The 22,830-nt window shown below is 44.9% G+C and overlaps 1 protein-coding gene and 1 long non-coding RNA gene across 24 annotated transcripts in view; one reads left to right on the top strand and one right to left on the bottom strand.

The window, feature by feature from the left end:
* Nucleotides 1–7,717, bottom strand: part of CFAP52 (cilia and flagella associated protein 52) — a 38,268-nt gene extending 30,551 nt beyond the window's left edge. For 2 of the 7 annotated variants that reach the window (XR_014820221.1, XM_084982717.1), the window contains exons 1-3: nucleotides 7,589–7,717; nucleotides 4,925–5,124; nucleotides 4,127–4,263 (exon numbers count right to left, since the gene is read on the bottom strand). Coding sequence is in view for 3 of the 7 variants with exons in the window: in XM_084982717.1 (XP_084838843.1) it covers nucleotides 4,127–4,263; nucleotides 4,925–5,124; nucleotides 7,589–7,658 (407 nt within the window). In the remaining 4 variants the exon portion in view is untranslated. 7 annotated transcript variants of the gene reach the window in all.
* A 747-nt stretch (nucleotides 7,718–8,464) lies between these two features.
* Nucleotides 8,465–22,830, top strand: part of LOC100622718 (syntaxin-8) — a 251,867-nt gene continuing 237,501 nt past the window's right edge. For 11 of the 17 annotated variants that reach the window (XR_014821848.1, XR_014821846.1, XR_014821847.1 and 8 more), the window contains exons 1-2: nucleotides 8,465–8,493; nucleotides 15,621–15,720. This is a non-coding gene — a long non-coding RNA (syntaxin-8). Of the gene's footprint in view, nucleotides 8,505–15,620; nucleotides 15,721–22,830 lie in introns of all 17 variants that reach the window. The other 6 variants (XR_014821853.1, XR_014821854.1, XR_014821855.1 and 3 more) reach the window with 1 other exon arrangement.

Raw genomic sequence — 22,830 nt, 5'->3', positions numbered from 1 at the left:
TCGGTGAGGATGCAGGTTCGATCCCTGGCCTTGCTCAGTGGGTTTAAGGATCCAGCGTTGCCGTGAGCTGTGGTGTAGGTCACAGACACAGCTCAGGTCTGGCATGGCTGCGGCTGTGGTGTAGGCCAGCACCTGCAGCTCCGATTCGACCCCTAGCCTGGGAACTTCCACATGCCACGGGTGCAGCCCTAAAAAGACGAAAACAAAACAAAGCAAAAAAAAAAAAAAAAAACCCATAAACAAACAAACAAAAAAATTGCCCACCTACATTTCTCACATTTTCTACCAGTAGAATGTATTATCACAGGCAGTCTGCAGTCAAGGTATAACCAAGATTGCCAGGAACCGGGAGGGAAGAGGTAGTACAAGAGCTGTAAAGGCATTTTTCTCAGTAGGAAGTTATACCATCTAATGTGGAACATTCGAGAGGCATATCTCTTGAAAGGGGTAAAGCCTGGATGAGCCAAAATAAAAAAGACCATTAAAACGTCATGCCCGAGAGAAATAAAGATGGACCTCCAGGCAAAATCTGGTACGGGAATGTTCACGACGGCGTTGTAATACTAGCCTAAAAGTGGAAGCGACCTAAAAGTCATGGACAGGAAAAATGTGGCGAATCCATATAATGTGAAAACAGGCACCAAAGGCCGCACAGCGCATGATTCCACGTATGTGAAGCATCCAGAGCAGGCAGGTCTATAGAGACGGAAGGTTGCCTGGGGCCAGGGGACAGCCGTGGAGCGGGAATGGGGAGTGACTGCCGGTGGCTACGGGGTTTCACTTTGAGGTGTTGAACGTGTCCCAGAAGTGATTGTGGTGACAGTTATACAACTGTGAAAATGTCCTTGGGGAAGTATTCTGGCCAAAACACACACACACACACCCCCGCACTCGACGAACCCTCCACTAAAAACCACTCTACGGTACATCCTGAATGGATGGATTTTATGGTATGTGAAGTGACTCTCAATAAGCCTGTTAAAAAAAAAAAGAATCCTGGTGCCTCCAGAGAGTAGAACTCTGTATGGTGGAGGGGATGTGAATTTTAAATCTTTCGGCTTAAAGATTTAGCATATGCACATTTTATTTTATGTTATTTCATTTAGTGTGTTAGTAGGACAACGCACTTTCTTAATAAACTGTGAGCAGCTATAGCTTTGATTTTTCAAAAATAAGTTCAAGATCTAAAAATAAATACAAGAAACCAACATAGATACTTCGCCAAATAAATCCCAGCATATCCGTACAGTTGAATAGCATAGTCATTGCAGAGAGGGATATATATGTGTATATATGTGTAGTTTATATTTTGATATATAGACGTGTAGATAGATAATAATACAGATGATGTTCTTAATATAAAATTAGCCAAAGCAGGTTGTATTACAACATTGTCAGTACGACAACATTTATGCAAAAAATTCATAGATAGGTTACAAAATATTTTATATGTATGCATATGCACTTTTTTTTTTTTTTTTGGTCTTTTTAGGGCCACATCCATGGCATAAGGAGGTTCCCAGGCAAGGGGTCCAATTGGAGCTGTAGCCGCACAGCCGTAGCAACTCGGGAGCCGAGCCATGTCTGCTACCTACACCGCAGCTCACGGCAACACTGGATTACTGAGCGAGGCCAGGGGTCGAACCTGCATCCTCATGGATGCTAGTCAGGTTCGTTAACCACTGAGCCATGATGGGAACTCCTGCATATGCAAATTTTACAATGTCCACTCGAGTTCCCAGCATCCCTTCTGCTTCTCCCCCTTTGTGGAGACCCCAGGGGCTTTGGGGAGAATGGCCCCTCCACACGGCAGGGTTGACCTGTGACTGTCCAAAACCTGTCCCCAGGACCCCATGGTCCTCAGACCGTGGCTGTTCAGGGATGGGCATATTGCATTTTCCTAGCAGAACAAAGTTTGTTTTTCTTTAGAATGTTTGTCTCAACATTCCCTGATTTTCTGCAAATAAATTTTAGAGAGCCAAAAATCAAGCTTGAAATTACAGAGGAAATGAATGATGTTGCAGATTAATCTTGGTTAAGGGGCCATTTTTCCTCCCCCAAGGCCTAGCCTTGGCAACTTTTTGGCAAGGGGTAGGGACGGAGGTGCCAACTGTTGAGCTTGAAGAATCTCTGGGGCCGGGCCCCCGGCATCCATGGTCTTACTTCCTCGGCTGATTCCAGGGTGCACCCAGGATTGAGAACAGCCCCCCTCAGTTGAGCTAAGACTGTTAATGGATGATTTGTGGATGCATTTCTTTCTTGTCGGCCATGCCTGCGGCATAAAGAAGTGCCTGGGCCAGGGATCAGACCCGCGCTGCAGCAGTGACACTGCCAGATCCTTAACTTTTTGTGCTACCAGGAAACTCTCGGATGCCTTTCTTATGAAAACAGCAACAACAACAACAACAAAAACCTGTCAAATGGGGATGGGCCAGGGAACTGGGACTATTTCCATGGCCGGAGAATGACTATGAAAGGAGGAAGTCTCATGACGATTTTGTGGATTTGCTATATATTAAGAGATTTCTCAATAATATACGTATTACATGCAGATAATACAAACCTTGTTGATGTAAAAACATGCCGACCTATGTTCCCCATATTTTCATTGTACTTAACTTGTGCAGCTCAAATGAGAAAATACCTGTAGATGTGCACCTAAGTATTAAATCCTAAAAAAATAAAAGGTGGGGGGAGTTCCCGTCGTGGTGCAGTGGTTAGCCAATCCGACTAGGAACCATGAGGTTTTGGGTTGGATCCCTGCCCTTGCTCAGTGGGTTAAGGATCCGGCATTGCCGTGAGCTGTGGTGTAGGTCGCAGATGTGGCTCAGATCCCACGTTGCTGTGGCTCTGTGTAGGCTGGTGGCTACAGCTCTGATTAGACCCCTAGCCTGGGAACCTCCATATGCCACGGGAGTGGCTTAAGAAAAGGCACAAAGACAAAAATAAATAAATAAACAAATAAATCCTACACAAACCCCAGGTGTTATTATTTTTCTTCTCTAGCGTTTATATAGGGGTATCCACCTTCCTTTAGCATTTATATAGGGATATGCACTGCATTGATGTTCTTCCTAACAGAATACTTTTAAATACTCCCCCCCCCCCAATTTCATTTGTATGTATCCTCTGCCTACTAAACTTGATTGTGAGATTCTTGAGGGCAAAGATCATGTCTTGGCAAGGCAAGTTAAAAATGCCACTTCTGGGAGTTCCCTGGTGGCCCAGTGAGTTAAGGACCTAGCATTATCACTGCTCCTGGCTTGGGTCACAGCTGTGGCGTGGATTTGATCCCTGGCCTGGGAAATTCCGCATGCCACAGGCAGCCCTCCCCCCCCCCCAAAAAAAATGCCACCTCTGGAGTCACACTGCCAGGGTTAGCCCCCCAGCTCTGCGACTTAGCTGCTGGTAACCTTAGATTGTCATCTGTCATGTGGCCCCAAGAACTCCCACCCCATGGAGCTGTCATGAGGCTTAAAGGATAGTTAAAATGCCCAGCACACACATGTCCCACAGGAAGTGGTCAAAGGAAAAAAAAAAAGAAAAGCTGTTGGGGACAATGAGGATGACAAGGATGATGTCATCTTTTACAGCAATGGTTCTTGTTTTAGCTGCCCCTTAGAATCCCCTGGGAGGTCTTTCCAACTTTTTTTTTTTTTTTTTGGTCTTTTTAGGGCCACACCTGTGGCATATGGAGGTTCTCAGGCTAGGGGTCCAATTGGAGCTGTAGCCACCAACCTACACCACAACCATGGCAATGCGGGATCCGAGCCGTGTCTGTGACCTATGCCACAGCTCACAGTAACGCTGGATCCTTAACCCACTGAGCAAGGCCAGGGATCGAACCTGCATCCCCACGGATGCTAGTCAGATTCATTTCTGCTGTGACATGACAGGAACTCCTCTTTCTAACTTCTGAAGCCAAAGCCAGCTGATCAAACTCTCCAAAGGTGGAGCCAACCATTAGAATTTTCTGAAGTTCCCAGTTGATGCCAGTGCAGGGGCGGGCTTGAGAACTGCTTTCCTTAAATACAAGCAGGCCAACAGAGACTGTTAGAAAGGAGAGGCTACTTAACACTGGAAATATGCCTGGTGGAAAAACAAGTAAATATGCTTAATTCATTACCTTCCATCATCTGGGCCTCCTAGTGATACCAAGTACAAATCATTTGGTGAAAAGGCCAGAGCTTCAATTTTGCCTTTGTGAAGCGACAGCCGAGCCATCAACTCCCTTTTCTTATAGTCCCACAAAATGATATCTGCCTGGGGGCAAGAATACACAGTCAGGTCCTTGACAGGCTTTCAGAGAATCAGAGGAAGAGTTCCGGGTCGTGGCATAGCAGGAAACGAATCCGTCTAGGAATCATGAGGTTGCGGGTTCAATCCCTGGCCTCGCTCAGTGGGTTGGGGATCCGGCGTTACCGTGAGCTGTGGTGTAGGTCACTGATGTGGCTCGGATCTGGCATGGCCGTGGCTCTGGTGTAAGCTGGCAGCTGTAGCTCCTACTAGACCCTTAGCCTGGGAACTTCCATGTGCCATGGGTGCCGCCCTAGAAAGACAAAAACCAAACAAAACAAAAGAATTGGAGGAGATAGCTACCCTTCTGCGTGAAAAATAATCGCTCCTCACTTTTTTAGAAATTAGAGTACCTTTCACCAACAGGACAGCAGCAAAATGGAAACAGTTATGAGAAGGGACTTTCATATTACCCGTCGCAAGCTGCAACATCGGGTATAAACCTGCCAGGTTCCTTCAGGTGCAGCCTGATGGAATGCAAGTGAGTCTCAAGAGATGACAAGAGAAGAAGAGGAAGGATGTAAACAGGGCAGCGCAGAGCTATTCAGAAGCGGGGCAGTTTTTCTTGGAGGCACCTCTAAATCAATTCGCAGTGAATGATTTTTTTTTTTTTTTTTGGTTTATTCACCTTGAAGCCCATGAATGTGACTTGTCCGGAGGCAATGTAAACTCCACTTTTGGAGATGGTCACACAGGAGACGTTGTTGCTGTGCCCATGTAGGAAATTCTGTTCCTGAGTTTTTATTGCCTGAATGAGGATGGTGCAACCCAGAGGGTAAATCAGATGTTCCTGGTCAGGATGGCATTTTAGACCAGTGGGCACATGTCCTGAAGGAAAGATTAAAAATTGTCATAGTCAGATGCAGACGTGGCTGGTGATTTTTTTTTTTTTTAACTGAGCATAAAAGAGAATGCTATTAGTTCAATGAAAATAAGTGTGTGTGGAAGGGGGTGGGGGTAGCAGGTCTAATATAGAAGCTCCTCAAACTTTAATGTTCATAAAAATCCCCAGGGGCTCTAGTTAAAATGCAGATTCCTTTTTTTTTTTTTTTTTTTAGGGCCACGCTTGCAGCGTATGGACATTCCCAGGCTAGGGGTCAAGTCGGAGCTGCAGCTGTTGGCCTTTGTCACAGCCACAGCAACACCAGATCTGAGCCACATCTGCAATGTACATCACAGCTCCCGGCAACGCTAGATCCTCTAACCCACTGTGTGAGGCCAGGGATTGAACTCGCATCCTCATGGATACTAGTCAGGTTTGTAACCCACTGAGCCACAACGGGAACTCCCTCAAATGCAGATTCTGATTTGAGGTCTGTGGTAGGGCCAAGATTCTACATTTCTGACAAGCTCCCAAGTGATGCTGATGCTGGTCCAGGAACCTCACTTTGGACCCAGGTCCAGTTTTTGTAATCCCGAGAAGCACAGGGAGAACATGAATTCACTTCTACCCCTCAATTGTGACTCACTTACTTCTGCCTAATTTTATCTGACTTTTTATTTTAAAAGCTTTTTAAAATTTTTGGCCTCCCATGGAATACAGAAGTTCCCAGGCCAGGATCAAATCTGAGCTGCAGCTGCAAATGATGCCACAGCTGTAGCAATGCCGGATCCTTAACTCACTGTGCCACAGCAGGAACTCCCTGCCTAATTTTAAGGACTACTTGAATGAGCCCTTCCTTGACTCCGCTCAAACCTAGAATAGAACAGTCTTATCTTTGGGAAATGTAATGATGGCTGATTTTTCTTTTCGTTTCACTGCTTTTCCAGTTTTCTCAACTCCCGTCCTTAAATATGGCTCTGGAGTTATCCCTGTATTCTCAGTGTGTAGCATCCTGTTTGGCATGTAGCAGTTCTAGAGAAATGCATATTTGACTAGATGAAAGAATATACATTGTCACAAAACCAACAAGGTTAAAAGCAATTCAGTTAATTTTATTCAGTTTTAAAAGGCCAGGATACTTGCTGTGGGAAACACTGGGGTATAACTGACCCTATATTTACTGTTTGAGTTCTGCAAACAGGCATGAACTCTCTAGCAGGGCTCTGCTCTGATCACCAGTGTGGCCCTTTGCTCTCATAGCAGGTCAGTCACTTCCTTTACCAATAATCTGGTCACCAGCTCTAAACATGGCCAATATCTCACATGAACTAACTGCCCACTTTCTATCACAGACAATTTTTTTTTTTGTTTTTTTTTTAGGGCCCCATCCAGTCATATGGAGGTTCCCAGGCTAGGGGTCAAATGGGAGCTACAGCTGACAGCCTACACCACAGTCACAGCACTGTGGGATCGGAGCTGCATCTATGACCTACACCACAGCTTAAGGCAACACCAGATCCTTAACCTACTGAGTGAGGCCAGGGATCAAACCTGCTTCCTCATGGATACTAATCAGATATGTTTACCGATGGGCCATGACGGGAACTCCTAACTGCCCACTTTCTATCAGAGTCTATTAAAGGACGAGAAGACTCAGGAGTCAAGTTCTAGAATGTGCTAAAACTTTAGTCATTGCTTGGTCTGCATCTACATCACCAGTTTGAAAGCTTTCAGGCGTCACAACCCAATTTTTAAAAGTTTGCTTTTTCTAAAATGTACCCATTGCTTGTTTTTGTCCTTCAAAAACTCGACAGCATCCCCCACCCCTTAATGTTCCAAATAGCAGGCGGTCCTAAGTCAGACTTGAGCAAAACAACCCAGCATCTTCCAGCCTGAGAGTCTCTCCCTTCCAGCTCCCCCTGGCGGCCTCGTCGCCTTTTATTGTGGTCTGAAATCCTCACTGTAGGAATCCTTCCTTCTGGTTAGAGAACCAATCATCATTCCCCTAAAGTAGCTGCACAAACCCCCCCCCCCCTTTCTCATTAGTACATCCGCTGGGATTTTCCAAGTTAATTGGTCCCAGGGGCCTGCACGGATTCTCTAGGCCGGTGGTTACTGAGAGGCGGGCAGCTTTGCCGGCTGCCTGGGGCTTAGATCCGGGGGCAAGCTGACAGTGGGAGCCGGTTTCAAACTACACTTACTTACCCTTTCGGTCCGGTGAGGAGGCATTTGGTTCCTTTTAGGTGCCGGCAAGACCCATCCCGTTCTTTGAGGCTTGGAGCGAGTATGTGACTCTCTAAGGCCTTTGGGCAGGAGGGGCTATCTGGTCCCTCAGTGCTTGGCCCTGACCGAGGCTCCTACTCCTGCCCCAAGCTGCCTGTCAGTCCGTGGGTGTCTCACTCTCCCAGTTTTCACTACACGTCCCCGGGGTTCCTAAACCACCCAGCCCAGACATGCTTGGGGGCTCACCGTTGAATCCGATCACGGCCTCAAGTTCCAGCTTGGCCACCTCGGCCTTGGGCTGAATTTGGTTCTCCATCACCCAGAGACTACGCTCACAGTCGGCCTCCGGAGGTGCGGCGTCTTTCCGGTTGTTATGGTAACGGAGTGCGCATGCGCGTCAGATCCACGATGCGCAGACCCCAGCCTGCGGGGTTTCCTGTTCTTTTGCCCTTTTGCAAATGGAGAGAAGGCTTCTTTTTGCTCTGAGGTACTTCTCTGGAAATTGAAGGGGCAGTAAATATACAGAACTAATTCCCTCCTCCCCCGTGTAAAGAATCTGTGACATTATAATCAAGCACCTAATGACATCTAAAAATTAAACATAAAGGACTGCCTCCGATGGGAGGGCTGCTGTAATATATAAATGATATTTCTTTGGGTCCCTTGATTGAAATAGGATAAAAATAATTTTTAAGTTATATTGAGGTATAATTTACGTATAAGATATGCTTAAAGTGAGTTTTAGTAAATTTATACGGTTGTGCAATTATCACCATAATCCAGTTTTTGTTTATTTTTGTTTTCAGCAGGGATACAATGTTAAGTAACTGCTAGAGGTCTTGAGGAGCTCCCACGTTCCTGGGGAAATGCTTAGATTTTATTTAAAAGTGAATTTCACTTTAATTGCGCCCAGCGGTTCGCGTCCCTTAATGGGAACAGATGGCTCCAACCTACAGTTCCCTGGGGGAGCGCTTTTCTTTCCTCATCCTAATTTTGAGGCCCTGGCTTATGTGCACTTTGCAAACTGCAGGTTCCGGTCGCGCACGGGTCGAGCCGCGGGGTGTGAGCCGCGCGGGCCGCCGTAGTCAGCTGCTGCGAGCAGGAAGTGTCCGAGAAGCAGGCGGAGATTGCACCATGGCCCCGGACCCCTGGTGAGCCCCGGGTGAGGGCGGCCGCGCGCGGACGGTCCCGGGGGAGGCCGGGCTTCTGGGGAGCGGGCGATCGCTAGGCATTGGGGCCCGAGGGCTTTCGGGATGAGGGGTAGGGGAGCGAGGACCCATCCAGCCCCTGCTGTCAGGGGCGGGGGGAGTTGAGAGGATGGGCTCTGTCGCATCCCTCCACCCTCGGATCCGGCAGGGGTGGCCGAGACGGGAGACCGCTCCGGGAGCTAAGTTCCAGTCCGAATCTCTGAGCATTCCTTTAGCCCTTCTTGGCTGCATCTCCAGGGTTTCCCGCCCATCCTGCTTGTGGAGCTGGCAGATGCAGAGGCCCCTGGACTCCTGCAGAAGTGAAGTCGAAGTAACCTTTGTGTAGAATGCCAGTCCGTCTGGTGAACCTCCGTATTTCCCGGGTAGAGAGACCGAGGTTCAGAATCCATGGTCACTAGCTAGTCAGTAACCGGTTGGCGCTAGGATCTCGGTCTTGTGGGCCTTTCAAAAAACTTAAAGGAATCTGGGAGGAAAATTGTGCGTTTGCTGATAAGGTCGATGAGATCACCTTTATCTGTGTTCACGTCCTGGAGACTTTCTACGGCAGCAACTTCTGCAGTAAAACAAAGATCTTGATTCAGCAATTAGGTCCCAAGGACTGAATGAAAGACACAAGAACTCAAGGAATATATTGCTATAGGATTTTGAACTTGAGTTTTTTGTTTACTAATTAAAAGCACTATAGCTCTACAGAGCTCTTGTTAGAGAACATATCTCATGCTACTTCTAACATAGTTTAAAATTGTTTACCTTGCAGACAGTCTAGTTATTAAGAGATTAACTTTTCAAGATCAAAGTTTCCACTGCCTGGGATCTACATTATCTGGACCAATGGCTTAATTGATTCAGCATTAATTTTTTTCCCACCCAATTTTAACACCTTGATTGAAAATTTAGAAAATACTGAATATTTGTAGAGGAAAAAAAAAAAAAAAAAGCCCATCTGTTATTTGGAATAATGGCTACTGCTGTTTTGTTTTTGGGTTTTTTTTTTTTTGTCTTTTTGTCTTTTCTAGGACCTCTCCTGGGGCATATGGAGGTTCCCAGGCTAGAGGTCTAATCCAAGCTGTTGCTGCCGGCCTACGCCAGAGCCACAGCAACGTGGGATCCGAGCCACCTCTGCAACCTACACCACAGCTCATGGCAACGCCGGATCCTTAACCCCCTGAGCGAGGCCAGGGCCAGGGATCGAACCTGCAACCTCATGGTTCCTAGTCGGATTCGTTAACCACTGCACCACGATGGGAACTCCCGCTACTGCTGTTTTTAAAATGAATGCATTCCTTTGTATCATGTATGTGTGTATGTGTGTGCACACATGCACTACACCTTACATATTTCACAAAACAAGGAACATTTCTCTGTATCACTGAATATTCACTGAAAACAGTTTTTATACAGCTTGATGGTGCAGCGTATGAATTACCGTGAGGCACTAAGGATTTAATCTTTCCCTTCTTTGTAACTTTTTTATTATTCATTTATTTATTTATTTGCTTTTTAGGGATGCACCTGCCCCATATGGAGGTTCCCAGCTAGGGGTCGAATCAGAGGTACAGCTTCCCCTAGCCACAGCAAGGTGGGATCCGAGCGGTGTCTGCAACCTACACCACAGCTCACGGCAATGCTGGATCCTTATCCCACAGAGCGAGGCCGGGGTAGAACCCACATCCTCATGGATACCAGTAAGATGCGTTTCCGCTGTGCCACAACGGGAACTCCTGTACCTTTTTTAATATCATGGTTTTTTGAAAAAAATAAATAAATAAAAAAGGAGTTCCCGTCGTGGTGCAGTGGTTAACGAATCCGACTAGGAACCATGAGGTTGCGGGTTCGATTCCCTGGCCCTGGCCTCGCTCAGGGGGTTAAGGATCCGGCGTTGCCGTGAGCTGTGGTGTAGGTTGCAGAGGTGGCTCGGATCCCACGTTGCTGTGGCTCTGGCGTAGGCCGGCAGCAACAGCTTGGATTAGACCTCTAGCCTGGGAACCTCCATATGCCCCAGGAGAGGTCCTAGAAAAGGCAAATAAATAAATAAATAAATATTATGGCTTTTTGGTTTTTGGTTTTTAAAATCGCAAAGACTGCCCGTTTGTTCCATCTCTTATTTCCTTGGCTGACTCCCTAGAAGTGGACCTACTGGGTCCAAGCGTATGAACATCTTTAAGGCCCTTGATGCACACGGCTAAGGTGCCTTCCACCCCCTGGACACTAGCTCCCTCATGTCACCCAGAAGGTAGAATAAAGCTCAGAAAGAAGCTCATTTAAGTCGGTGGAAGCGATCGCTGAACTCCAGGCCTCTTAATAGTGAAAAAGTATTTGTAATTTTCCCTGTTACTCTCAAGTGGTTTGCCTTAGCTTTCTTTCTGTTGCAAGTGAAACAGCGGGGCGCTCTGCTGGTTGCTGATCAGGAGAGCAGAAAGGAGTATGGAATCGGACTTTGGGAAATCCTTAAAAACAGACTTGACCACAGCTTTGCCCTTGTTCTGTTGAAAAATTGTACACTAGAGATGCTTTCCTCCTGAGTAGTGGTCTAATGTTTAGAAATGGAATATAGCTGTTACCGGTTTTATTTTTTTTATTTTCTATTTTTTGTCTTTTTGCCTTTTCTAGGGCCACTCCCTTGGCATATGGAGGTTCCCAGGCTAGGGGTCTAATTGGAGCTGTAGCCACTGGACTACGCCACAGCCACATCAACGCCAGATCCGATCCTCGGCTGCAACCTGCACCACAGCTCGTGGCAACGCCGGATCTTAACCCACGGAGCAAGGCCAGGGATCGAACCCACAACCTCATGGTTCCTAGGTGGATTTGTTTCCGCTGCGCCACGACGGGAACTCTGCGCCGTTACTGTTTTAATGGCATGTCAGAGCAAGTGGTGAGCTCACTGTGTAATAGAAATAGCAAGTAGTTGCTGTCTCTGAACTTTGCTGGGATAAGCAGCTTTAGCACTAGGACCACTTAGGTACGGATGCTGTATCGTTTCTTGAAAAATGATGCTTAACCCTTAATAGTTGTGCATTCAGGTTAGGCTTTTTTGGGGGAGATCTGTTTACTTTAAACATGTTATTATGGGAGGTGGAAAATATGCAAAGTGGAATAGTATAATGAGCCCCTTTATACTCCTCATCCAGTTTCTGTCATTATCAACATTCTGGCATTCTTGTTTCATCTCCGCTCTTCACACCTTTTTTCCTCCCCCCCCCGAGTGTATTTTAAATAAATCTTATATCAATTTAACTGTATATGCAGTGTGTCTGTGATGGAAAAGAAGCCCAGTTATTAGTCTGGAAACTTTTCTTTTGTTCTCTCCTTTCCGGTTCCTCTGCCTCTGTCATGCCATCACCCTCTTCTTCATCACGTTGGCCTAAAAATCTTGTCAACTTTCTTTCAGGCCTAATTCATTAATCTCCATTGTTTTTTTCTTTTCGCCATAGTCCAATCCTTTATAGCCTCATGCCTTACAGAATAACTAGTGGTGACTGGTTACGGAGTTGAATAGCTGGAGAGGTCTCTTTTCACTCTCGTCTCATGCCCGATTATTTATGCCTGGGGAGTTCAGGTTACTCTCCTTAAACTAGTGCTTTAGGCACCTGGATGTCTGATTCCATGAAGAGGTTGCCTCATACCCCCAGGCCAATGGTTCTCAAGCTTTGCTGCAGATTGGAATGCCCTGGGGGGCTTTACAGCTCCTCATGTCCAGGTCGAATCCAGACATGCTGTGTTGGGTTCTTAACCCACTGAGCCACAATGGGAACTCCCAGAACTGCTTTTTAGAGCTGAAGCGAGAACATGAGGACTGGGCGCAAGACATCTGGGCTTCTGACTGTCAGCATTTCATATGACCTCTGCCAGTCCTCACTCGCTGGGTAAAAGTACCCCCTCCAGCTCCCAGATTCACTTCTCAAAGTCGAACCTTGTTATTCTGCTCTTCAGGGCTCTGCAGGAAAAGCTCTGACACATGTCTGTCATTTTGTACTTGACCCTGCTGCCCAGAGGATCCCTCGGCCGTCCACACCGGGCTCATATCCTGCCTTTAATCTTCGCCTGCCCCCGGGGCCTCTCACCTCGTCTAGAAGATGCTCCTCCTCCTTCGTGTGGGAGGGAGAGGCCTGCTTTGCCCTTGTGGTTCAGGGCAAGGTGTAAGCTCTCGGCCCAGCCTCATCAGGTCTAAGTGTCTCAGCCAACAGCGATTTCACACGGGACGTGGGCACTTGCCGTTTCCCCTCCACGTTGTACCTTCTTAGTGATTTTCATGTGTGCGATCTGGGAGCACAGAGCCAGACCTAAACCTTCTTCCGTAGGTGATGGTATGGAGGGAAAAAGGAGGAATATGGCAAAGCTGGGCCCAGGACCCACTTTTCCTACCCAGCCTCCCTCGTCTGTTCTTAATCATGTGTGGTCTGTATCACCTGCTGTCGTGGGTGTGCATGAATAGATAGGTGCATATATTCACGAATCATGAATGTTGTATGTTCCTATATGGTATGCCTAAATCACGCATATTTGAATGATGCTGCTTTATAGTGGTGAGTTGCTAAGGATCCTGGTTACTGCACCGGACCTGGGTCCTCTCACCTGCGCCCAGTAAAGCCAATCTACTGACGCCGGGTTGTGGTGCAGGACAATGCAGCCTTTATTACAGATCACCAAGCAAGGAGTCCAGGCAGCTAGTGTTCAAAAGGCCTGGACTCCCCAATGGCTGACCCCAGGGAAGGGTTTTTAAAGATGGGGGGGGGCTTGTGGGCTGCGGGATCAGCTTGTAGACATTCTTCTGATTGGTTGGCGATGAGGTCATTGGGACTCGACATCATCACCCTTCTGGCTTCAGCGGGTCTGGGGTCTGCGTGCTTGTGGGCAGCACGCAGTTAGCCTCTTCCCCGTGGTGGGGGCTTCAGTAGCTGCAAAACAGCTCCAAGGATGTGGCTCAGGATGTTATCTCTAGCCCTGGAGGGAGGAACTACAGGTCTTTGCCTTTTTTTTTTTTTTTCATTTTTTAAAGTCTCACGGAAGTAGAGTTGATTTACAGGGTTGTGATAATTTCTGCTGTACAGCAGAGCGATTCAGTTGTATGTGAACACGCATGTACACACATCAATTCTTTTTCGGATTCTTTTCCCATATAGAGCATCACGGAATGTTGGGTAGAGTTCCCTGTGCTGTACAGCAGGACCCCCCGTTGGCCAACCATTCCACGCACCCCCGTGGCATCTTCCATATGCCAATCCCAGCGCCCCAGTCCATCCCTCCCTAAAGGTCTTTGACTGTGTTGAATGGCTAACTCTTATTTTGTCTTGCTCCACCGTTTTCCTTCCTTTCTGCATTTTCTCACTGTGACTCCAACTAAATTGACTCTTTGGAGCTCTGGGAGGGCCTAGGAGGCTAAAGTTTTTCTACAGACAAGAGACAAGCGGAGGACATGGCCGGGCAGGTGGGGGGGAGTCTTTTCCAGGAAGGTCTCATAGGGTCTTGCTTGGTTATACTACTTCATTGGATCCTTATTAAATTTAAAAATGTAAAGCTCTTACAGCAGAAATTGGCACAACTTTGTTAATCAACTATGCTTTAATAAAATAAATAAATACATCTTTAAAACATGTAAAGCCTCCCAGCACCTGGCCCAGATCAGGTGCTCAGTTGCTAGCCGCAGCTATAATTACTGTAGTAAGATTCCTAAGGGAACTGATTGGAGATTGTTTTTTTCCTTCACTCAAAGAGGCATTTGCCAAGTTCCCTCAGTGTTCAGAGATTTGGGAGTTCAGAGAGCTTCAGAAATGAGTTGTGTATTTTTTTAAGCAAAAATTGGAACATTAGGTCAAACAGCAGATTTTAGTATATTTTATTGGGACCGTCCTGGAAAATACATTTATTGTCTATGCATAATCCCTGCACTTTAGGAGAGATGAAATGGGTATTTTCAGTACGCATTTAAAGAAAATACCTAAGTATTTTCTGTAAAACAGATAATAAGTCAAAAGGCTGTAAGCGAAGGGAAAAAATAGGCATGATTGGGGATTCACTGTGAATCCTTCAAAGCTCCCACGCTGTTGGATAACAGAAGCTCAGGACATGCTTTGAGAAAATTCTCATTAGTTTAGATGGCAGGTGGGTGTGTGTCCTTTGTCCCCAGAGCATTGTGTGCCTGTCCTCTGTAGCTCTTCCCCAAGCAGCTGCCTGGCTAGCTCCCTCACCTGTCACTCTCCATCCTTTTATCCTGCCTCACTTCTCTGCACATAGCAACACCTGACATCCTATGCTGTGGTTTGTTTTATGCCGTTTGCCCTTCACTGAATCCTTGAAAGCAGGGACTTTGTCCATTTTGTTCACTGCTGGATCCTCCGGTGCCTGGAGCCGTGCTCAGCACAGAGGCAGCCCTCCAGAAATGTTTGAGGGATGTTTTGCGAATGGACAAATACAGAGGCTGATCGGCGGCAGGATCGCACAGTGGTGAGCAGCGCAGGCTGAGCCAGGCAGCCTTGGTTTGCAGCTGGTGGTATCACTAGGGCCAGTTGCTCCACCTCTGTGCCTTATATTCTCGAGTGTTCCATGAGGATGGTAACCCCCCCTCCCAGCGTTCTTGGGTGGATAAGTGAGTTAGTACACATGAAGCGCTCAGATGGAGCCTGGCTCTTGTTAAGTACCTTTCAACCTGCGTTGCCATTACTGCTGCTGTTCTCATCCTTCCTTTCTGTTTGAATTTGCGACTGGAATTAAAAACTGAAACCTAGGAGTTCCCGTCATGGCTCAGTGGTTATCAAATCTGACTAGAACCATGAGGTTGCGGGTTCGATCCCTGGCCTTGCTCTGTGGGTTAAGGATCCGGCGTTGCCGTGAGCTGTGGTGTATGTTGCAGACGTGGATTGGATCCCGCGATGCTGTGGTGTAGGCCGGAGGCTACAGCTCCGATTCGACCCCTAGCCTGGGAACCTCCATATGCTGTGGGAGCGGCCCTAGAAATGGTGAAAAGACAAAAACAAACAAACAAACAAACAAAAATCCCTGAAACTAGATGGTGCAAAAGTTTCCCGGAAAGCACCTTCAGCATTTTTTCTCCCTTTATGACCTTGACACAGGTTCTCCACGTACGATTCTACCTGCCAAATTGCACAAGAGATTGCTGAGAAAATTCAACAACGGAATCAGTATGAAAGAAATGGTGAAAATACAACCAAGGTAAGACCCGGGGAGGATCGGTTCTTCCGATGATTTATTTGAGCGCTGAGGTCTGAGGGCCCTCCCTTTCTGAGTGTGTGTGTGTGTGTGTGTGTGTGTGTAGTGACCTATATGTTTACACATGTCGAATTGGCGTTGCAATCCGTCTGTTAATGGCTAATTTAATCACCGAGACTAAATGAAACGTGACATCTGTTTCATTTCTCCGAGCTTACCTGAAGAGTTTCTAACACTTTTATAATCCAGTTCAAGGGTTGGTACCCTTTCCCCAGGTGGTAAATCTTTCACGCTTTGCAGGACCAGAGGCCAAGTTCTCACCTTGACAAAAGGATAACAGTCTTTTTTACATGCGACATTTCAGAATGTAAAAATCGTCCATAGCTTGCAGACTGTAAAAAGATTAGTGGTGGGATTGGGTGAGGAAATATGTTTTTTAGAAAAGCATGAGTCCATGCCAGTACCTTTGATTCTAATCCAGCATCACAGGTTTCCTTGTAGCTTCCCCATTCCAAATTAGTATTTTCCTTCTCCCGCAGTGAGAACCCAGGTTTCCAAAAGCATGGATATGTTTTTGCTCATTTAGTCAGTCTCTGTTAGAGTTTCTAGAAAATAGTTTTAGAATTATTATACAAGACTAAGTAAAGTTTGAGTTTGTGTCTTTTTTTTTTTTTTAATTTAGAATCTCCCCCTGAAGATACTGAGGTTATTCTAGTCTAAATTTATTACAACTGATTCTTTTTTTTTTGGTCTTATGCTCTCCTTTGTATCTGTTTATATTCATTTTTAAGTTTTGCTTTTTTCCCTAACCCTGCTGATTTAATTGTAAATATGTTAAATGTTCACATAGTTCAAAACGCACCATTATATACGAAGGTATATTCAACATTTTGTTCCCACCTCACTCTTTTCCATTCCTTCTTCACCTACTTCTTAGTAACCTTTTAAATTAATTTTTTAAATTAATTTCTCACTTATTCTTCCTGTGTTACTTTTTGCAGAAATAAGCATCTGCGTGTGTGTACATGTGTGTATTCTCATTTCTCTTCTTTTAACACAAAAATTACTCTTCTGTATCTTGCTTTTTTCACTCAATAATATATTATAGAAATCCCTCCATGTTAATACTGAGATTTTCTTGATTCTTCTTTAGGGCTGTATAGTACTCCATTGTTTGTCCTATAGTTTGTTAACCTGTCTCCTAAGAATGAGCATTTAAATTGTTTCTGGTCTTCTGCTGTTATAAATCAGTCTGCAATAAATAGCTTTGCAATTTTTTTTTATTTATAGAGGTTCTTTTATTATTTTTTTAAAAAAATTTATTGGAGTATCGTTGCCTGAAAATGTTGTATTTGTATGGAGGGTCTCTTAAAGGTGAATTCTCAGAACAAGGCATATGTGGGGTTTTTTGGGGGGTTTTTTTTTGCCTGTTGCTAAGTTCCCCTCCAGAGGGTTGGCTTCACAGCCTGGGCGGCACAGGGTGTTGTCGTCCGTCTTCTGAATTTTTGCCAACCTGGTAATTGAGATAAAACATTTTAGTGTAGTTGTATTTTATGTTTTAATTGAAGTATAATTGACTTGCAGTATTATATTAGCTTCAGACATACAACATAGTGATTGGGTATTTTTGCACATTACAGAATGATCACCAGATAAGCCTCGTTCCCATCTGTCACCGTATAAAGTTATCTCACGTTATTATGTTCCCTGTGCTGTACATTGCATCCCTTTAATTTATTTACTTTATAAATTTGTACCTCTTAAGCTCCCTCACCTTCCAGTGAAGTTTTAATTTTGCATTTTTCGTGTTATGAATCAAGTGGTTTTCACATGCATTAGCACTATATGCAAATACAAATATGTATATATGTGTATATATATATTCTATGAACTAAATTTTGTCTTTGACCCATTTTTCTATTGGATCATTGGTCTTTTTTTAATTTATTTTCTTGCTTTTTTTTTTTTTTTTTTTTTTTGGCTGCTCCTACAGCATATGAAAGTTCCCAGGGTAGGGGTTGAATCGGAGCTGCAGCTGCCGGCCTACACCACAGCCACAGCAACGCCAGATCTGAGCCACATCCGCAACCTGCACTGAGGCTCGCAGCAACGCGTCATCCTTAACCCACTGAGCAGGGCCAGGGATCGAACTGGATACTGGTCGGGTTTATAACTACTGAGCCACAACGGGAACTCCCTTCTGTTTGGCTGCACCAGGGCATGTGGGACTCCCCAGGCGGGGGATGGAACCCTCACCACAGCAGTTACAACACTGGATCTTCAGCCTGCTGCACCACCTGCTTCCTTGCAGCTTGTTGGTCTTTTTAATGTTTAAGAGCTCCCTGTGTACTGGGAAGATTAGCTCTTTGTGATATGTTGTCATTATCTCCTCGCCTTTATCTTTTATTGTTTGCCTTTGCTCATGGTATCTTCTGCCTTGAGAAAGTTTGCTGTTTTTTTGTTTTTGTTTTTGTTTTTAATGAAGTTGACTATCAGCTTTTAATTGCTGATGTATTTTCTTTTCCTTTTTTTAGCCCAGTGAATTTTATTACATTTATAGTTGCACAGCGATCTTCACCACCCAATTTTATAGTTGCTGCTATATTTTCACTTATAGCATGTGCTATTTGTAGGTTGTAAAGGAATTTATTCCTGTTTTTTTCTAGCAAATGCATGGTTTCATTTTTAAAGTTTAGATCCTGATGCATTTAGGCAGTACCAGCTTCCTGGACCATTAGATTATTTTTAACTGTAAGTGAGTTTTGAGTGTGACTTAATTATTGCCCAGATTAAAGTCCTCAGTGTAGGCCTTCTGGATGTAGGCTGTTTAAAATTTTAAGCATCTTAAAAATGGCTCAGAATTACATTTCTATACCAATTCTGATTATCTTTAAAAAAATCTCACTCTCTTAGGTGAAAGTATACAATAGTTTAATATGCATTTTTAAAAATCACTTATGCCATGAAACATCTTTTCATATATTAATTGGATGTTTGTATTTCTTTTTTCTTTTTTTGCGTATTAAGTCCCCAGGCTAGGGATCCGATCTGAGCCACAGGTGCAATCTATGCCACAGGTGCAGCAATTCTGGATCCTCAACCCACTGTGCTGGGCGGGGGGATGGAATCTTAATTCCTGTGCTGCAGAGATGCTGTCAATTCTGCTGTGCAGCAGCAGGAACTGCTGGATGTTTTTATTTCTTCCTTTTGGAATTGCCTGTTATATATATGTCCTTAACCTAATTTATTAGTTTCAAAGTGTTTTCTCTCTCTCTCTCTCTCTATATATATATATATATATATGTTAAGTTTTGATCTGGCATATTTGGCACATATATTTTTCTATTAATTTGGATTTTGATTTTGTAAATGACATTTTAAAAACATTTTATTTTATTTTATTTTTTTTGTCTTTTTTTTTTTTTTTGTCTTTTGTTGTTGTTGTTGTTGCTATTTCTTGGGCCGCTCCCTCGGCATATGGAGGTTCCCAGGCTAGGGGTTGAATCGGAGCTGTAGCCACCGGCCTACGCCAGAGCCACAGCAACGAGGGATCCGAGCCGCGTCTGCAACCTACACCACAGCTCACGGCAACGCCAGATCGTTAACCCACTGAGTAAGGGCAGGGACCGAACCTGCAACCTCATGGTTCCTAGTCGGATTCGTTAACCACTGCGCCACGACGGGAACTCCTTAAAAACATTTTAAATTTGGGGTTCCTGTTGTGGCTCAGTGGTTAATGACCTTGACTAGTGTGCATGAGGACGCTGGTTCGATCCCTGGCCTTGCTCAGTAGGTTAAGGATCTGGCATTGCTGTGAGCCGTGGTGTAGGTCACAGACATGGATCGGATCCCGTGATGCTGTGGTTGTGGTAGGCTGGCGGCTGCAGCTCCGATTTGACCCCTAGCCTGGGAACTTTCATATGCTACAGGTGCTGTCCTAAAAAGAAAAAAAAAAGAAAAAAAAAAAAACCCATAAAAATTTAAAAAATAAAACATAAATTTGTTCTAAAATTTTATTTGAAATTATCATTATTTTTATTTATGACCTTCTCTTATAGGAGATAATGCCTAGAAAGGCCTTTCACAGGCAGAGATTATAGAAATATTTTGCCTAATTATCTAAATTTTCTTTAGGCTTTTTTCATTTTTAATTTTTTAACACACATTTTTGTAAATCTGAAATTTATTTTGTGTTTGTAGACATCTAATTTTTTTCCCCATTTGCTAAATTATTAATTCCCTTTCCCCACCAAGGTAGGATGCCTTCCATATTTCATGTCCCGAAGTTGTATACAGTTGCCCTGTTTCTGGACCTTCTGTTCTGTTGCACCAATGACGCCATTGGCAACTGCCAGCGTCATACTCCTGCAGCTTTTTGTAAAGATTTAATTAACATCTGATTGTTGAAGGCTTCCTTTGCTACTCATATCTGTGATTGTTCTATATTTCCCTTTGCTTATTCTCCGTGTAGGGTAATTCTGCTTAGCTTTATTAAAAAGAATTTTGTGGTGTTCCCGTCTTGGCGCAGTGGTCAGTGAACCCAACTAGTATCCATGAGGACTGGGGTTCGATCCCTGGCCCCACTCAGTGGGTTAAGGATCCAGCATTGCCATGAGCTGTGGTGTAGGTGGAAGATGTGGCATGGATCCTGCATTGCCGTGGATGTGGCACAGGCTGGCAGCTCAGCTGTAGCTCCCATTTGACCCCTAGCCTGGGAACTTGCATAAGCCACACCTGTGGCCCTAAAAAGCCAAAAAAAAAAAAAATTGTGCTGTGCCTCAATTACCACCTCTTCTCCAATAAAAGGACTTCAAATGGGATTTTGAATAGGCGTGTAGTCTATCTGTAGATTCATTTGGGTAGCATTTACATTTTTGCAGTATTGAGCGTTTTCTTTTACTCAGCAGTATTTTCTGCAGTTACTAATATGCCAGGCACTGTGCTAGATATTTTTTAGATTTTGTTGGTATTGTTAATGTTTTAAAATAATAATTAAAAAAAAAATTCTCCCTAGCTATTACTTGAATCTAGGAATGCCCTGAAATGTCTTCATTTTCTGAAAAAAATTCAGCATCCTGAATTTTTATCCTGTTTCTAGTCATCTTTCAATTGGTCCTCTTTTTTTTGGACTTTTTTGTCTTTTTAGAGCCACACCTGTGTCTTATGGAGGTTCCCAGATGAGGGGTCCAATCGGAGCTGTAGCTGCTGGCCTACACCACAGCCACAGCAGCTTGGGATCCCAGCGGTGTCTGAGACCTACACCACAGCTCACGGCAGCGCTGGATCCTTAAAAACGCTGGATCCCTGAGTGAGGCCAGGGATCGAAGCCACACCCTCATGGATGCTAGTCAGGTTCATTAACCATTGAGCCACGATGGGAACTCCTCGGTTGGTCCTCTTAACTTTACCAAGTAGACTGTTATCAACCTGCAGATGATAATTTCATTTCCTTCTTTTTAGCTCTTGTGTCTTTCGTTAACTTCTCATATTGCATTGGTTAGAACTTCTGGACCAGAGTTAAATGATACTGCAGTTAAGGCCATACTGATCCATTCTTAATTTTCTTTCTCCGTTTTATTTTTCATTAACTTCTTCCATGCTGTGTTCATCCTGTGTTTTAGTCTCTTTCTAGTGAGTCACACTCTGAGCTTTATTATCAGATTTCCTAACACCAAACTATTCTTAAATTACTCGAAGTTCTACCTGGTGGTGGTGTAGTGTCCTTTTTAATATCACTCTGAATTTGCTTTGCTAATATTTTAAAAAAGACTTTTGCATTTACAATCCTTGGGGGGGGGGGATTGGCAAATGATTTATTTTTTTCTAATCTCTCTGTCAGTGCTTGTTGCCAGGGCTGTGTTAGCTTAAAACATGGCTTTGCCTTTCTATCCTTTTCTCCGCTTTGGAACGCTTCTGTTAAATGATCATGACGGAAATTTTTCGTGGTTATGAAGGTAGTCATTTTCTAATAAAATATTAGGAAATCCCACTCCTTAAAGATAACCCCGCTTGATGTTTTGCTGTCTTTAGTTCCCGGGTTGCTTTTTCCCTCTCTGTGGGCGACATTTCATTTTACAACTTGATATCTTTTAATACATATTTATGGATAGCTTTCTGTGTTAACAAGTTGAGATATTTCAGTCCTACTTTATAATAGCTACATACTCTTCGATCCATTGAATGCTCTTGACATTTAATTTTGTAGAGTCTTCTGAGACCCAGGGGATGTGTGTGTGTGTGTGTGTGTGTGTGTGTGTGTGTTGTTCTTTATTTGTTTGGCTTTCTGCTTTTTGAGTGAGGGGGGATCTGCTTTCCTCGGCGTTGCCCCCCAAACATTGTGGGTGGTTTTCCTGTGGTCCCCAGGGGTATTAGAATAGTTAAGGGCAGACGTGTCTTGGCTGCTGCCACCCTGGAGGGTCGCTGGATGTGTGTAGCCCTTGGCCAGCCTCTGGTGTTCAGCCCGGTGTTCCTTAGTGCGACCCTGCTCCGGGGAGAGAGCTGCTGCTCCCGCCGCAGTTGTGTGAGCCCCCCTTTTAACGAGGTAGCACGTGAAATCTGCGATCGTCTGTCTCTTTAAACCCATCTCTGACTCTCTCCATGGTTGGCTAGTCATTTTCCATATTTTCAAGTTCCCGAGGGGCTTTCTCCCCAGCCCTCCTGGGCAGTCCTTGAAGGCAGCACTTGGAGTCAGAAACAAAACATGTCCTCTGGGCTTGTGAATTGCCGAGAGTTCCCACCCTCCTAGGAAAAGGACTCACTGCAGGAACACTTTTACTGGCTTGTGAGTATACCAGTGTGTTTAGGGAAGACTGGCCGGGATGGCAGTGGGACTTGATGCCTTGTCCTTTGAAGTGCGGTTGAGGGAACCATGAGATTTTCGCCGGTGATCATAACCTGGGGACACCCACTTTCCTGCCGGGCTCCGAGGGAGACAGACTGGATCAGAGGGTGGATACTCAGGGGAGAGAGTTCAGCTGATGATGACAGCAAAGTGACCGTGTCCGGTTGATGTCAGGGTTCAGGGTTCGGAATGGACCAGCTCACCACCTGGTCAGGTTGCAGAGTTGGGTACAAGCGTCAGGTGGGTGGCCGGCCCGGGAGACCCTGAGGCTC

This window comes from Sus scrofa, chromosome 12, assembly GCF_054392235.1.
Source record: "Sus scrofa isolate SSC_HxYL_T2T_F1_AM1 chromosome 12, Sscrofa_HxYL_maternal_Yorkshire_Landrace_v2.0, whole genome shotgun sequence".
NCBI lineage: Eukaryota > Metazoa > Chordata > Mammalia > Artiodactyla > Suidae > Sus > Sus scrofa.
The sequence above is the reverse complement of the archived record's forward strand: the minus strand, read 5'-3'. Positions and strand labels throughout refer to the sequence as shown.